Source organism: Syngnathus acus, chromosome 2 (genome assembly GCF_901709675.1).
Source record: "Syngnathus acus chromosome 2, fSynAcu1.2, whole genome shotgun sequence".
In the NCBI taxonomy this organism is placed as follows: Eukaryota; Metazoa; Chordata; class Actinopteri; order Syngnathiformes; family Syngnathidae; genus Syngnathus; species Syngnathus acus.
Genome location: NC_051088.1, coordinates 3,845,018 through 3,862,779, shown reverse-complemented (window position 1 = coordinate 3,862,779; position 17,762 = coordinate 3,845,018). Strand labels below are relative to the sequence as shown.

The 17,762-nt window shown below is 42.5% G+C and overlaps 1 protein-coding gene across 5 annotated transcripts in view; it reads right to left on the bottom strand.

Annotated features, from left to right (window-relative positions):
• Positions 1-17,762, bottom strand: part of atf7a (activating transcription factor 7a) — a 32,840-nt gene that overhangs the window by 7,066 nt on the left and 8,012 nt on the right. For all 5 annotated transcript variants that reach the window (XM_037274791.1, XM_037274775.1, XM_037274765.1 and 2 more), the window contains 6 exons: positions 6,774-6,867; positions 6,561-6,676; positions 3,172-3,333; positions 2,952-3,100; positions 1,547-1,640; positions 1,347-1,466 (listed from right to left, as the gene is read on the bottom strand). In XM_037274791.1, the coding sequence (XP_037130686.1) occupies positions 1,347-1,466; positions 1,547-1,640; positions 2,952-3,100; positions 3,172-3,333; positions 6,561-6,676; positions 6,774-6,867 (735 nt within the window). The remainder of the gene's footprint in view (positions 1-1,346; positions 1,467-1,546; positions 1,641-2,951; positions 3,101-3,171; positions 3,334-6,560; positions 6,677-6,773; positions 6,868-17,762) is intronic.

The window sequence follows — 17,762 nt, the reverse complement described above, 5'->3', positions numbered from 1 at the left end:
GGGGTGTGTGTGTGTGCGTGCGTGTTTGTGTGCGTGTGTGTGTGTGGGGGGGGGGGTGTTCATGTGTATGATGTGGCTCTTTGCGATGACACAGTAAAAAATGTGGCTCTTAGTCTCTGACTGGTTGGCCACCCCTGGCATAGTTCATTTATATTTCTGTGGAGGCCGAATGATGAGAATAATATCTAGAGATTTGACTTGGATTTCCTACAGGTGTGTGTACACATGATTTATTTAAGATTTAGTTTTGTTGCGCACCATTTTCAGCTTTTATTCTATTTTCGGCTTTTAGCCTTTTGTAGTTATCACCGCATTTAGCTAACAACGCCTCTGTCGCTGACACCTTGTTGTATTCTTTGTTGATGAAACTACAAATGGCATGTTGGATATGTCTTCAGTTTAGCATCTTTTCCCTCTCACACAATTAAGGATGTTGAAGTGCACTCGGCTAATTGCTGATGTGTTGTTGTAGCCATTAAGCTACCACTGCTACCAGCTGTTTGACTCCATTTTGCATTTATTTTTTAAAGTTAAAAGTCAAGTCCCAATGATCGTCACACACACATCTGGGTGTGGTGAAATTTGTCCTCTGCATTTAACCCATCCCCGTGTGATTTTGATCCTTTCCCTGGGGGAGCAGGGAGCAGTGAGCAGCAGCGTTGCCGCGCTGGGGAATCATTTGGTGGACTAACCCCCCAATTCCAACCCTTAATGCTGAGTGCCAAGCAGGGAGGCAATGGGTCCCATTTTTATAGTCTTTGGTATGACCCGGCCCGGGTTAGAACCCACAACCTTCCAGTCTCAGGGCGGACACTCTACCACTAGGCCACTGAGCTGTGTTGCTTTGTCCACAAATCACTTGCTATTCTAATATCTGTTTACCTTCTTGTGCCCAATAAGAACAGATGGATGTAATGATTTACGTGTAATGTAAGAAAATTTGTCGGGAGTTACTTTTTACGATTTCTAATGAGTAAGACGTACATATGATTGTAAATGTTTTAGTCAAAATAAAATCCGTTGCGATGGTGTATGTTTGAGATTCGTTAACTTGTTTAACTTGTTGACTTTTTACCAGTACTGTCTATGCTCAAGAGAATACCTAAGACTGTTAATTGAGCTAATTTTTTGTCTTTACAAATATGCTAAATGTCCATACTATTTCTTCTCTACTACGCATCAATATTTGTAAACTTGGGTCTCAAGGGTTAAGTACAATAATATAAAGTCATAGGACTACGAAACTGAGCCAAATGAAGACCAATGGGTGGCTGCAGGGTGATAATGGAGACAAAAACGGCAGAGAGATAAAAAGGTTAAAAATAGAGAGCTTATCAAGCGCTAACCATCTTGGCCTCGGAGTGGATGCTGTAGCCAGAGGGGGAATTTGAACCGCTGCTGCTGCTTCCAAGAGAAGGACCAGGGATCCCGGGAATGTTTGGTATCATACACATGGGTCGAGCCAGCTTGAAAGCACATAAAATACACCACATTCAGAAATAATTCAAATTATTGTCACCCAAAAAGTTTTTTTTGCAGGCCTTACATTGATGACAGATGGTATCTGAACAGGCCCTGGGAGGACAGGCACCGCCTGACCCGAGGGGAGCATCATCATGGGGTAGTGGCTTGTTGGTGAACTAAACAGAAATCAGAGGTGTTTGCATAGGTGATAAAAATCAAAATGTGCAGGGAAAAAAAAGGGTACACTACATGTGTGTGTGTGTGTGTGTGTGTGTGTGTGTGTGTGTCTCTCTCTCTCTCTCTCTCTCTCTCTCTCTTTCTCAGGCCCACCGCTACATGGACAGCTTAATGTAGGACCTTGTATTTAGTTTTGTAAAGTTGTAGAGTTGTAAAGTAGTTGTAGTTTAAGCAGATCCTATTTGTTTTATTTTAATGAGATTGCGTCTATGTCAAATGGCCACCTTATCATGGTGGTGGTGGTGGTGGTGCCATGGCGTGGGCATGTATGGCTACCAATGGAATATTGATGGTTATTATAAAGCCAGCAGAATAATCTCTTTTCAAGAGGTACGGGCAATATTATCTGCTCATATTCAGCTAGATGCTTCAGAACTCATGAATACGAACATACGCCCTTCACTTGATTTGGATGTCAATAAATTGAAATTAAATCTTTAAGTCGGCAGTTTATGCACATCTTGTTCATTTCAAATCTATTGAGGTTGAGAACAAATTATGACATGACAATTAGTTGACGATACTTGAGATATGAACAATAGGTTGATACGTCACGTCGCTTTGAGCTACGTGCCTACAGTGACACTATGTAGAATTGCGGGGGCAGAAAGTCATCATATTCCTTGCTTGCAGACAGCACTAAAACGAAAATAACAAGGATGCCTGCACATTGTGCAGAATGCAAACCTCTCCAGATCCTTTGGACAAATATAAAATCCTTCTGCATTTGGTGAGGCACAATTTTCTATTCTTTTTAGCTGTGGATTCACAAACAACTCAATGTTCCATACATACATTTATTGTGAATAGTTTTGAGTATCGTGTACCTTTTGAAACGGTCAGCTCATGCACCAGAAACTTTTTTTCTGATCATATTTGTTTTGTTATGTATAGATTTATTTAAAAATGCAAACGCTGTATTGTTATATAATGTGAATACGACTAAGAAAATTTCAAGATATTGCTATAGGCTATATTTGTTATTTTAAAAAAATAATAATAAATGTATTAATTATTAATAAATTTGTAATAAAAATAACAGTAATAAATCCTAGAATTGCCACTACTAGCGAAGTTGGTGAGTGAGGAAATAAATAAGCACCAATGCTAGTAAATCCTGGCAACTACCATCCACTAAAGCTAAAACTAATCCTGCTATGTATGTGCTCCTGCTTCGCAATGTTTCCTACTGTTTTTTTTTTCATGAAGTGCAAACAGTGGTGGAAGTGGAGAGGTGCAGAGACACTCACCCCAAAGTGCGATTAGAAGGTGGTGCCTGTGTGATAACGGAGGTGGGTGATGGCATGGTGGGCTGAAGGGCATCAAAGCCCAGGTGCAACGGCAGGGAACCTGGACGCACAATGGTAGGTGTTGGAGCTGAGCTCCTGGGTGGCATGTCCTGTGACAATATCACGGTTAATGTCATTATTTACATTCACTCCTCGTTTGCAATAAAATAATGTGTCCTACCTTCACCTTGACCAAGGGCGCTCTGCTCTCTGTTGTTGCAGAGATGGAGTCTGGACTGTCTGGTGGCGAGGAGTCAACCTCCACTGGTTCCTCCTCCTTCACCTTCACATCTGATGGTGTCTGCAGGCTCATGTCCAAAGCCGCGGAAGAGGGAGCCGGGAGCTAAGAAGGCAGAAACGAAGAGATACATACAGTAAATACCTCGTACACATGTAAGTACACCCACCACCGTTGGTTTGTCAAACTGGAATTTGTAGAACTAAAATCAACATTTCCAACAAAGACAGTGACAGACAAACATTATTTGTGTTTTCAGGCAAAATTCTACAGCAGGAATAGCCAAATTGAGATGTGTAAGATTAAAAGTTAGCACATTTTCTATATCCATTTTCTGAACCGCTTCTTCCTCACGAGGATCGCGAGCGTGCTGGAGCCTATCCCAGCTTGCAGTAGGCGTGGGACACCCTGAACTGGTTGCCAGCCAATTGCAGGGTACATATAGATGAAAAACCAACTGCACTCAGTCAGACCCAGGGGCAATTTGGAGTGATCAATCGGCCCACCATGCACGTTTTTGGGATGTGGGAGGAAACCAGAGTACCTGAAAGAAACCCACCCAAGCACAGGGAGAACATGCAAACTCCACACAGGAGCCGGAACCACATCCTCTGCACTGTGAGGCAGACGTGCTAACCAGTGAGCCCTTTGTAAAAACAGTTTGGCAAAATTCTACTAAAATCCTCCTTCACCTCGTGTAATTCATGGTATTTTTTTTTTGTAGATGAAAAAAGTAATGAACTGTGTCGAACTTGTGTAAAATTATGTTGTAATATGTTTAGCTCATGTTTGCAAGATGGCTTGGATTGGCATTTGTCTTTAGGGCCTGAGCACAAAAGGACCTCTTGGAATAGAATAGAACTGGAAAGAAGCAGAGTAGCCATTCTGTAATGATTCCAGAGAGCACAGCATAACGTATTCAATAAGGTAAAGAAAACTCTCAGATTTCCTGAAATCTCAAAAACTATGTATTAAGTCACAGCTGCTCAAAAATAAATAACACTGATTTAGTTTTGAAGTCTGCAAAAAGCCCCTGGATGTTTCAGAATGCTACTGTGCCAGAAAACTATCATGTGGAAAGATAAAACAAAAGTGGAGTTGTTCATATGGTACAGACAAGTATACCGTAATTTCCGGACTATAAGCCGCGACTTTTTTCCAAAAGTTTGAACCCTGCGGCTTATAGTCCGGTGCGGCTTATATAAGATTTTTTGCGTGATTTTTGTGATGACTTGATCACTTTTATACACTCGTAAAAAGGCTGTGGACCGCTGTTGTGCGGTAGCTTGAAGAAAAAAACAACAAAAATACTATTTTGAAACACTACTATGGCTGCTGCTTATTCTGGCTGTGTTGCTTGTGACTATTATGCGCTTTAGTAGGAATGCACGCTAGGTGACCTGCGTCAAAGGGCTCTAAACCAGGGGTGCCCAAACTTTTTCAAGTCGCGAGCTACTTTTGAAATGACCAAGTCACCAAGATCTACCCACTAAAAAAAAAAAAAATTTTTTTTATATATATATATGTCAGCGTGAAAAAAAGTCCTACTCCCATTCCCTATGAAAGTGATACTTCTTACTATGGCCAGCTGCCCCACTCATTTTTATACCCTTTCTTAAGTTTAAGAGAAAAAACAGGGTTCTGACAATTGGAGGGAACTCGCGAGCTAGCGTGTTTGTGTTTTGTTGTTAGCGCCGTTGTTTGTACACGCATCAAGTGAGAGAAAAAAAAAAATTAAAATTTAATATCACGCGATCGACCAATAGTGGCTTGGCGATCGACCGGTCGATCGCGATCGACGTATTGGGCACCCCTGCTCTAAACCCTTTCTCTTACTCTGCCATGTGACTCAGAGATTACACAAAGCAGTGGTGCTGTTTGGACCATCTGCATTGTATTGAAACCCAATCAATCAGCATTTAAATTCAATTCTTCTGACATTTTGCTCACCAAAAACAAATTGTAATGAATGTGAACTTTTAATGCATTTTATTCAGAAGGTTACTTTGAACCCTGAGGCTTAAATGGCGGCGCGGCGTATTTATGGATTTTTACGGCCTCCAGGGGGCGCTCTAGCAGGAAGCAAGAGCGAGACAGACGAAGAAGAGATAATGCGCCGAAGAAGACGTGCTAGTTTGATTGTGTTTTGAACATTTCGCGCATCACGCACACACCCTCATCATGGAAAACACACGAAGAAATTAAAGATTAAGATTAAAGATTAAAGTCCCAATGATCGTCACACACACACCTGGGTGTGGTGAAATTTGTCCTCTGCATTTAACCCATCCCCGTGTGATTTTAATCCATCCCCTGGGGGAGAGGGGAGCAGTGAGCAGCAGCGGTGCCGCGCTCGGGAATCAGTTGGTGATCTAACCCCCCAATTCCAACCCTTAATGCTGAGTGCCAAGCAGGGAGGCAATGGGTCCCATTTTTATAGTCTTTGGTATGACCCGGCCGGGGTTTGAACCCACAACCTTCCAGTCTCAGGGCGGACACTCTACCACTAGGCCACTGAGCTGATTATGATTGAAATGCATTTGATGCAGCTTTTAAGTTAAAAGCAATCGATTTGGAATGCATAAAAGCGACGACAAAAGAGAGACTGAGACTGTGTGGCGAAGGATATCTAACGCTATTCCAATCGGACACTGAGGAGGAAGACTTCGATGGTTTCAGTGCACAGGAGGAAGATGAAGACGACGGCTCTCTTTTACTAGCATTTTTTTTCCAACCAGCCCTGTTAGTGCTGCGCTACCGTGTTGCTGCTGTGTTACTGCTGCGTCTCAGTGACTTTTACCGCTATGCTTTTTTTAATCCAGCCCTATTAGCGCTGTGTTACTTCCGTGTTGCTGCGGTATTACTGCCGCGTCACAGGCAGTGTTTGGAAAGAAATGTTAAGGTATGTTATTAAAACTTTAAAAAGGCTTTCTGTGTACCGTCTTTCTTTGTAAATAACTCGCGTGCACACTTCCGTGTTGCTGCGGTACTACTGCTGCGTCACAGGCAATGTTTAGAAAGACATGTTAAAGTATGTTATTAAAACTTTAAAAAGGCTTTCTGTGTACTGTCTTTCTTTGTAAAAAACTCGTGTGCACGTGCGGCTTATAGTCCGGTGCGGCTTATATAAGAAAAAAACTAAAATATCCACGGATTTTAGCTGGTGCGGTTTATAGTCCGGTGCGGCTTATAGTCCGGACATTACGGTATGTGTAGCGCAAAAAAACAAAAACATTTGGTCTCTGTCCCATGAAAAACATGCATAGCAATTTTCTGTATGTTTTGATATGAGTGTATCAACAAATAGACATACGAAACAAAATCCATCTTACAGAGTTCTTCGCTCGCTTGCTGTCATCGTCGTCTTGTTCGAAGGAGTTGGCCAGATCATTGAACAGACCTACTTCCTCGCAGTTCTTTAGGAAGCGAGTAGGAGTGGGCGTCTGGTCTGGGAAATGAGAATACCAAAAGCAAAACCTTTTATCAAACAAAGTGCCCTAAAAAGTGCACCATTTTACCATGTTGAGGAATAGCATAACCGGTACCTGCAATAATGACCGAGTCTGTCCTGGGTGCAAACTTTAGCGTCATCTCATGCTTGTGTTTGTGTACAGCCAAGTGGTCCTCATTGGTAAATCTCTGGTAAAGAAAAGTATAGAGTTGAGGGAAATAGGATGGAGTGAACATATTGTAGGCTCATGGCTATCACATTGTCTCTTGGAAATGTTGCTCACACCTGTGTCTATGGTGTAATGATGACACAATCCATTATTTTTAGGGATGCACCGAAATAAAAATTCTTGGCCGAAACCGAAAACCAAAAATGAGGAAACCAAGGCCGAAAACCGAAAACCGAAACACCGAAAGAAATGATTATGCCAGTTATTAGAACCACAGCATTTATGGCTACATGTGTACTAACCTCACTAAAATCAAGGCATTGCAATAAACCAGTTACAAAAGTATGAAAATATTTATTTAGCACTGACATTACAACAATGCACAATATAAATTCAAATTCAAAAATAAAATGAAATAAAAATAAAATGTTTAACTTGACCCCACTCATGTGTACATTAAATAATAATTTACAGGCTTATAACTGACTGGCCTGCTGAAAGACTGTAAAATTAAATATGTTCTCTTGGCAGAATCACTCATCTTGCCTTTTCAAAAACGTTTGCCACAGACGGAGTGGGCGTGCTCGGTGTCAGTTTCCTTTTCTGTGTCGCCTTCTTCTCATATTCAGAATGGCGATCGGGATGTTTGGATTTCAGGTAATGAATTAAACCCGACGTGGAGAAACCTTTTGCAGATGCACCCCTCTTGAAATTTCAGCATTGCATGTTTTGCAAATCGCTATCCGTGGGTCTTTCTCTGAGATAGTGAAATCAGTCCACACCGCAGACATGCTGGCTCTTATCCCGTTTTCTCGCGTGCTGGCTGCGCTGTTTGCTCACGTCATCACAAGTTTCGGCCGTGTTGTTTCGGTGATTTAGGTCTTTCGGCCAAAAACCGAAAATGCACTTTTGGGTCATTTTCGGCCGAAAATTTTCGGTGGCCGAATTTTCGGTGCATCCCTAATTATTTTGCTAGTCGACTAGTTACCGAAAGTAGTTGTGATTAGTCGACTAATCGTATCATTATGTAAATAACCATATGAATCGTCTAAGGGCCTGTTCCAAAAATAGCTCAGCATTGATGCAACATGGTGATTTCCTTGTAATGTTATACACGTAATCATTTTAAACATGGCAGTTTACTGGCATGTTTGTACACTGGCAGAGATGTATTCAAAAAAAGCTATTGCATAAAGCATATTGGTCTCTTTCATAACATAATCATTGTCTTCAAAATAATGAATATCATTATTACTCATAGAATAATAACAACTAAAGGTCATTTGAGAACATTTGTTACTTCAAAAGTATGTATGTCAAACTAGTAGTAGTCCTACACTAGAAGTAGACCCCTGCTTTGAGGTATGTGCCAATTAAAAATAAAGACAATGAGGATCACAGTAATTCAATTTTGATTACACTTTGCAGCTTGTACCACTATTCGTGACATGGTTATAAATGTGAGAGAGAGCGAGAGTGAGAGAGCGAGAGAGAGAGAGCGAGAGAGAGAGAGCGAGAGAGAGAGAGAGAGAGAGAGAGAGAGAGAGAGAGAGATCGCTGGGGGAAATTCAGCAATTAAATACATAAATAAACGACAACAAAAGAGAGGAAGAGAATAGATCTGATTAGATTAAATAGATAGGTTAATAATAATAATTAAATACATCAAAATAGGTTAATAATAATAATTAAATACATCAAATAAATAAACAATAAACAGTATCATGACCGATGATGATGAATGATGATGGTGCCAGCCAAAAAGCGATACTGTGGCAGTAACATTCTTGACTTTAAATGTTAAGCACATTTTAAAATGTAACCAAAATGATATATTATGCATCGTTGGGCTATGAATACTTTAAATGTATCCATACATACAAAAGTAAATACTTCCCTCTTCTCAGTCATCAAATATTTTACTATAAAAGAAATCACATGAGTCCCATTAGGAAAAGGTGCTTAAGAAAATAAAAATAAACAAATATTTGATTCATTTATTAAACTTAAGACAACAGTCAGGAAAGATTGCACCTATAAAAAGCAATCTTTTTACATATAAAGACATATTACAGAAAATTTCAAAAATCAATCATTAAAAACACAACGAGAAACATTTTATTTATGATTATGATTTTATTTAACCTTATTTATGCAGTTTTGCTTTTGCTTCACTCATAATTTCAAAATATTCAATTGAGGTACAAAATCAAAATGTGACATTCACCTAAAACGAAAAAACTAAATCCTTAAATCTGAACTTTTTTTTGCAACATTGTATATTGCCATGAACTGGGTCATGTGTTGCCGGAGAGGGGTTGTGAGGGGAGGTGAACTTGTGGCAAACGTCAAGGTCTTTTGCAGTGAGTTTGTGTGAGCTGTTTCAGAGTTCTTAAACGTATCACTATGCAACTGTGGGAACAAGGGGGAGAGAGAGCGAGAAAGTGTGTGCGCTGTTCATGTTTGTTTTGTGCCATTAACTCAGCATTCCAAGAAGATTAAACTATATCATGATACTTTTAATGCATGTATATTAGCCAGTCATTTGTGAGTCACTTGATCTATTCTGTTTTGACTTGCATTGCATATCCAATGAAGTTGGACACGCATGAAAATGTAGACAAATGCTGCATGCACTTGAGGTCATTTATTGACTGAAACTACAGCAGGGGTCATCAACTCCGGTCGCTGACAGTGAGGGGCGTGCCTCTGAGCAATGTACATCACTGCAGACAAGCGCGGGAAGTGCGCCAGCCAGGCTGTCACGAACAAGGCAGGACAACCATGTGCATCATGGACTGTTTATTGAGGGAATATGAAAAGAGGAAAAGGGGAAAAGGGAGGCTGGAATGCCAGCAGAGCAGGTGCACGAGGCGCCGGTCAGCGTGCTCGTGTCGTGTGTCGTGGTGGCATCTCATGACACAGCGGATCAGGCAAACGGAAATCAGGTGGAAGGCGTGCGTGTGTCAAGGCAGACAACCAGCCAGGCTACACAACGGATCAGGCAAACGGGAATCAAGTGGCAGGGGTGCGTACGTCAAAGCAGACGAAACGGCGTGGACTGACCGGCAACGAACGACGTCTATATACACGCCCTAATCAGTGGGTAACACGGGACAGGTGTTGACGATCAGCGTCGATTAACACGCGCACTTCCGTATTGGCGACGTGCGCCCCCAAGGTCTAGTGCGGAGGGTGTCAGCCGACCAGCAGGGCGAGACCGAAGACATGACGCAGCCAGCTGCCCGCGAAGGTAGAAAAAAAGCAATGCCGCCCAATAGTCGGGGCAGCGGCAATGAGCCCTGATAGCGCGCGGCGTGCCTCTGAGCAATGTGCGTCACTGCGGATGTCACGGAGTTCGGGCGCAGGAGGCGGCATCTGGCCACGCACGAGGGAAGCACCATCCATCCATCCATCCATCCATTTTCTGTACCGCTTTGTCCCCATGGGGGTCACGGTTGTGCTGGAGCCTATCCCAGCTGTCATCGGGCATAGGCGGGGGACACCCTGAACTGGTTGCCAGCCAATCGCAGGGCACACAGGGACGAACAACCATTCGCACTCGCACTCACACCTAGGGGCAATTTGGAGTGCTCAATTGGCCTACAAAGCATGTTTTGGGGATGTGGGAGGACACTGGAGTGCCCGGAAAAAACCCACACGGACACGGGGAGAACATGCAAACTCCACACAGGGAGGGCCAGAGAGGCGGACGTGCTAGGAAGAAGCACCAAACGGTGCACTAGGAGGTACAATAGATGCACAGAAGCGTGTGGGGGATGGTTACAAGGCAATGGGAAAGGCTTATATCGCGTAAAGGTATTGGGGAGGGTTTTAAAAACTTTAATATTGTGTACTGGACCACAATACAATAGCAGATTCATGTGCAACCATGACTCACTTTGGTTTCGCTATCATGATGTCCCCCAGGTTAATGTATTGTGGCAATTGTGAAGATGGACATTTGGCATTGCTTTGCAAGGTAAACCATACTTCTAATTAACTTACAGTACACTCATGCCCTCTAGCGGCCAACAAGATCCCCAGGTTGTTTCAGCGAGGCGGCGGATCAGCGCGGCTCTTGATGTCACCTTGGCCTTGACTTCTTCCAGGTGTTGTTTGAAGGATAATGTCCGATCCAGACGCACTCCAAGGTACTTCGGGGCTTGCTGGACCTCCAGACATTTGTTGTCAACGCGCACCTCAAGTTCCCTCCTGGCTTCTCTGGTGCTAAGGTGGTATGCCGCTGCGACTGTCTTTCCGACGCTGAGCTGTAGACGCCACCTCCGAAGGTATGCTACCAGTGTGCCCATGTCTTCATTATGACCCTCTTCCATCGCCTTCCACGTTGGTCGGCTCAGCATGATGGCAGGGTCGTCTGCGTAGCCATACTTTCTCGATGCTGTATCAGGTAGGTCGTGGATGTAAACATTGAACAGCATCGGCGAGAGGACAGACCCCTGCGGTACCCCGTTCCTCAGTCTTCTGAGCCTACTGCACTGGCCACTGCTGGTCTGGAGGATGAAGCTGCGGTTGGAAATTGTCTCCATGATGAACTTCACCATGTGCCGGTCTGGTATTGTCCTCAGCAGCTTCAGGTGGAGTCCCCGGTGCCACACGGTGTCATATGCAGCCGTCAGATCCAGGTACACTACCCCAGCTTTCTCACTGTCCTGGAAGCTGTTCTCGATGTCCTGACAGTAGTGTTACCTGGTCTGCTGTTGATCTTCCATGACGGAAACCAGCTTGTTCCCGTGGGAGCTGTGAGTCCACCACTGGCTCGATGCGGCTATGGATCATCTTCTCCAAGATCTTAAATGGGACACAGAGCAGCGAGATTGGTCTGTATGACTTAGGATCTTCTGCAGGTTTATTTGGCTTCGGCAGAGCTATGACAGAGGCACGGCGGCAAGTCTTTGGGAGCTTTAATCTCCGGTAGCATGATGTAAAGAAAGCACAGAGCCAACCAGATGTTGTTGTGCTCTGGTGGATGACAAACTCTGGGTGGATGTTGTCACGGCCAGGGGATTTGCCTGGCTTGAGCTTGCTCAAGGCCTCACTGAGTTCCTCTGCTGTGAATTCTCCCGAGAGGTTGGAATCGACACTGGCCGCTCCCGAGAGGCCAGACACCTCACACGATATCAGTCGGGCAAAAACTTTGTCAGCATCCGGGAAGCGGCCGTTCTTCAGGAGATGGGATGCAATGGCATTTGCTGTGACTGGGCAGCTGTGGGGTGTTGTATTTCTGCCTGTGAGCTGGTTGATGGTCTGCCACGCCTTGCGACTAGAATGGGTGAAGTCGATTGATTCGACGACTTCTGTCCATCTAGCCCTACGGGTGATATCCAGCTTCTGGAGCAGTGCTGCTGCAGTCGTGTCCACCTCTTCTCTGGAGCTAGCCCTCTGGTGATCACACAGAAGGCGGCTGCATTCCTTGTCCCAACCCGGGATGTAGTTCCTGTTATAGCCCCGTGGGATGGTCTTCTTTGCCGCACCTAGGAGGACCTGGCAGTAGGCTGCATAGGCCGCATCCAGATCGGCTGTGTCTGCGTCTGGCAGGCCAGCTGACCTTCTTTCAGTCTCCTCAGCATACGACTCCCAGTTGGCCTTTCGGAAGTTCCATCGCTTGACGGGTTTCCCTGGTACCGGTTCCACCAGTGCTGGGACTTTACTGATGGATGGCCGGTGATGTGATCGGGGAAACCTATCCAGGATGCGTCTCTCCGGTTTCGGGTCGTTACTGTGGCAGATGGCGAAGGCCAGGTCCGGGTTGGTGGAGGTGTTCCAGCGTGCAGAGAAGAACGTTGGAGGCTCCTTGGGGTCGTACAGCAGCAGAGCATCAGTGTTGGAGGCCCATTCACTCAGCGCCACTCCATTAGGTGTTGTGTGGTTGTAACCCCAGTCTGTGTGCTGACAGTTGAAGTCACCTGCATAGATGGCAGGTGCAGTTATTGATGGGAGTGATGTCACGGACAGCTCCGATGGTGGGGGTTTGTATACGTTGACGACTGATGTTTCCTGGATTTTTGTAACCAGCCACTCGATCTTAGAGCCTGGTGCGGATTGGCTGCTGGCTGACCAGCTTAATTCAGTCCTGACGAACGTTGCCACACCGTGTTGCTTGCTGTAGATGGACCCAGCAAGATGGAACCCAGGAATCTTGAGGATGTTGTCGGATGTGCAGTGTGTCTCCTGCAGGAGCAGAACCGCTGCCTCGTTGGAATCAGCCAGGTGACGCAGGACTTCGAGTTTGGCGGTTGTTAGGCCCTCGACATTGAGTTGAAGCACTGACAGGCCTCGGTTCGTTAATCGCGGTTTCACGACACCGTGGATTTTTTTTCCAAATAAAAAAAAATTTTTGAGTCAAAATAAAACTTCTAAATTGAGGAATTATGGCACAAAACTTGCCCACATAATTGCAGTGCGTACACTTGTACCTTTTTATAAAAAGAATTATGATAATAAGAGTTCTAAAAACACATTTACAGTGTTGTGCCTTGTTATAGAATTTTTTTTATAATAATAAAAGAGTTCTAAAAACATATTTACAGTATGTACACTTGTACTTTGTTATAAAAAATTTATAATAATAAAAGTTGTTCTAAAAACATATTTACAATATGTGTTAAGATATCTCCAGCCGTGCTTTGATTTGAGGTAGGGTAATTTATTTTGAAGGCCGTTTTCAGGCGATGCCACTTCCTGTTTTACGTTCGTGTACATATGTCGGTTACAGTGGTACAGGAGTCATTGACGATGTAAGTGGGTCTCCTAACAAGAGAAATGAACGATCACGTATCTAACCTTTAGGACAATGTAGTATTGCTCCAAATGTTCATTTAAATTCCTTTAGAGGTCCGTTTTTGTGTGTTAGCACGATCGCGAATGAGCATCTTTCCGCTAACTCGTTAGCCTGCCCAGTACTTCTTGTTAACATGTTACACGCACACACGTATAATATTCATATTTTCAATATTTATACAAAATATTCTGGATGTTATTTATACTATTAATGTATTATTTACATGTTTGAAACAATTATTTAATGTTCCAATAATAAAATATGCACTTAAATGGTTTCATATACATTTAGTGACACAGAAAATGTACAGATAAAAAAAATGTATTGACGAGAGGGTGACCATACTTCGCGGATTTCACGTATCGCGGGTGTTTTTTTGGAACCAATTATCAGCGATAAACGAGGGATTACTGTATACCATTTCTACTTTGCGGAATTTCGTTTGTCACGGTGGTTCTGGAACGTATTTCCCGCAAAAGACGAGGGGTCACTGTATAATTTATATACATGCTAAGCAGAAAGGACTGTCCACGATGATATCAAAAGTGTTTCAGTGTCATGTTGAAGATTGTGGCCAGTAAAAATTTAGTTATTTAGCGCTTTTATTTTGATGGGCTTCTTTTTGGGCTTTCTTGTTCTTCTTGAAGAAGCTTTTTGTGGACAAATGACTTGGTTGACATTTCTGTGATTGGTGTCATGCATTTGAGGGCACCTGTTTGAGATGTTTGACATGGAACACTGAGTGAAGATTTATGCTGAATTCGAGGAAAGTGGAGTCGGACCTTTCCGACTTCAAACTTGGAAAGGTGCACAAGAACACCCTTTTGAACTGGGAGGACTCCGAGCTCACCGACGGACTACAGTACAATGTGACGTCATTTGACAATGGAGACCGCGTGCAGACAGTCTGTGAATGGCAAAACTTAACAAGATTATAAACGTATATTTAGCTTTATTCAATAATTATTACATTAATTTAGTAATTGGAAATAACATAACAGTGTGATTTCTACTGACTGTGTGAAGATATGCCATTATCCACCAGCATGAAGTTATTTGGTGAAATGACTGAAATACTTTGAAGTGAAATGAATAAATTACTTTGAAGATACATTATTTCTTTTATATAAATTAAAGAAATTATGGTTTGTTGTTAGTCAAAATGTGTCGTGATAAACAAGAAGAACAATTGATCACAATCAGCCATGTTTGACTTCTGACCTTCCTCGAATGTAGCATTATACCACTAAGTTACCTTGTGCTAGAATAGTAGCTAGCGAGCTGCCTTCTGGATTACCCTGTTTCTCCTTGGTGCTCAAAAGACGTGTTTTGTGTGTGCTTTGTTTTTTTCTAACATAAAATTAGTAATGACTTCCATTATTCATGATAAGTGTGTTATATTGTATTTGATACTTAATTTGGAATTAAATATTCCAAACATAATTCATCCCGGTGGGAAGTTTTGTTTTGACAGAGAACCAAATTAAAGTTCAACCAGCATCACAGATTTTGAGGTCTGGCATTTGGGAAAGTCAGGCCTCAAAAAAAGTTGCTCTGTGGAGAAGTGGCTATGTGAATCAGCCAGCGGTGTAAGAGGAATAATCTTGGCTATGGCACCAGGCTTGTTGCCGTTGGCTGTGTCCTATTTTAAGGGCGCCGCGTTGCAGTTGTGAATGCTGCCGTGCAAGAGTGAAGTGGAAACAGTCAAGTGTCGGGGGGGGGGCCTTATTTTTAGCCCTGCTGGGCCACATCACCAATAGAACTCCACGTCTCATTTGTTTGCAGAGTCTTGCTGAGGAAACGATAGAGAACTAATCACCACGCTGGAGATACTGCCAGCTAGGATTACCATAGAGCTCAGTGAAAATACTGGACAACATATAATGGGGGGCAGTTGTTGTTGCTGCTCAGAGAAGAGCCAGAAGTCAAAAACATCCTCAGGAGTGATTCAGACTTTCCTGGTAGACAACTGTTGCATGTAAAATAGCAGTGGGACGCAAAACGTGGTACACGCATTGGACACGCCTGGATATCGAATGAGATATTGAAAACTGGAAAAAAGCTAACGTGTGACTTCTATGTTTTTGGGGGGAAAGGGGGTGGGTGATCAGTTATATCGGGTAGTAATCAATAATCATTTAGGTGGTGAGCGGTGGCACACAAGACCAAGTCAGTGCCGACATCAACACACGAATCACATGTCTTGTCTTTTTGAATGTATTATTGGGAGCATAAACAGCCTTTAGCAGGTTGTAATCAGGGTTCCTACGTCACAAGTTAATACATTCGAGACAAGGGTTGTTTTAATCCAATTTAATTCAATAGATTTAAGAGCAACTTCCAATGTTCAAAAGTTGCTCCAGGACATAAATGATGTGCATCTGGTCTTTAGATTCTCCACTAAAAATATCACTGTTCTGTCAATTATTCTGTCAACTTTATTTAGTGTAGTTAGTGTTCATTTATTCTCAAATTTGTGACTTTTTACTATCATAAAATATTATTTTCTTTGTCTTTTGACTTTGGAGACTTTTGAGAGACTGAGTAGACATTTTAATGAAAATTCAGATATTCTTTCGAGATGCATGGATTCTAACACTTTGGAAGACTTTTTAAGGATTCGCAAGGATGGTAATAGTTGGAAAATGAATTTCCTCGAGCCATACAAAGGTATGCAAAAAAATGTAGAGTTCATCCTCTACCTATGTTCCCCCTCTACAAACATCTTGTGGAAAATGGTTTTGTTTTGCGCACAATTATGCTAGCGATCTATGAAGAGAGGACTCAAACGTAAATCCACTCTTTAACAAGCAACAATCAAAACTGACCATTGCATGTACGTTATGCTGCCAGTCAAATTGACCCATTTTAAACTTTATCAAAACTACTGAAAAGCCACTGTTATGACAGCGTTAATCAGATATGGCCCAAATTAACATAAAAAGGCAATACATATAAGGAGTCTTCTGTATTCTCCTTCACATCCACAATGATGAAAAAAATTCTTTGTAGTAACAGTAAGCGTAAGACTAAAGAAAGCATCGAGGGCATATTTACGCTTGTTTTGACTTTTCAATTGAGAAAAAATCTAAATAGAAACAACCACAGCTCATGACAAAAAAAAATAATGATCTCACCAAATCGTATGTTTGGATTTGGATAAACACGCCAACCTTTACGGATAACATTTCCAACACAAATGGAAGAAGACATTGTTTCTGTTTATCCAATAGTTGAAAAGTAAGAACCCGCTCATGTGAGTTCCACAGCTGCACACCAAATGCTGACATCAAGCAAGCTAAATGAATAATGATGTTTACATCACAAGAGTGTGTTAAATGGAAAGCAATCCCTAGGTGTTCACTGTGCCCTGAGAGCAAACAACAACAAAAAGCAACCATTTATTCAGTTGACAACCAAATTTGATATACTCTCTAGCCTGCAATCGTCTTCTGAATCGCAAATGATTCTTAAACACTAGGGGTGTAAATCGCGGGTTTTGTCACGATACGATATCATATCGATACAAAGAAGCACGATACGATATTTGCCGATATCTTAAAGCCTGCTGTGATTCATTCACGATACATCACGATATAGTGCTCTACGATCGATATAGAACAATATCCTGATTTATAACAATTCATACGCAAAATCAACAAGGTACTGCAAACTCTTTATTTAGGAAATTACAAGAGTATTGTAGTATACAAAGTGCTTATTTTAACACTGAACTTTATCAAATTCCTATATTTTTTCTCATATAAGTAAGTAAAGAAAAATGAATATTCTTTCTTTTTTGTAATACCATTAACTTTAAAGTGCATGACTGAACTATTTAATTACAATAATTTTAATTGTCCGTTGAGCCATCTTTTCTTTGGAATCCAAAGTGCTTCCAAACGAATGACTTGAAGCCCAAAGGGGAGCGAATTTCCTCGTCTTCTTGGACACTAGCCATAGCACCAGCCCAGGAGCCGCGTAGTTGTCGGCTCCCCTTTCACGTGCCTGCTCTGCTCACAACACAACACGCCGCGCACTGCTCCCGGAAAGAGGAAGCAAGCAACAATGAACTGGATTTCAAAATAAAGTCGCGTCTAATGTCCGAGGTC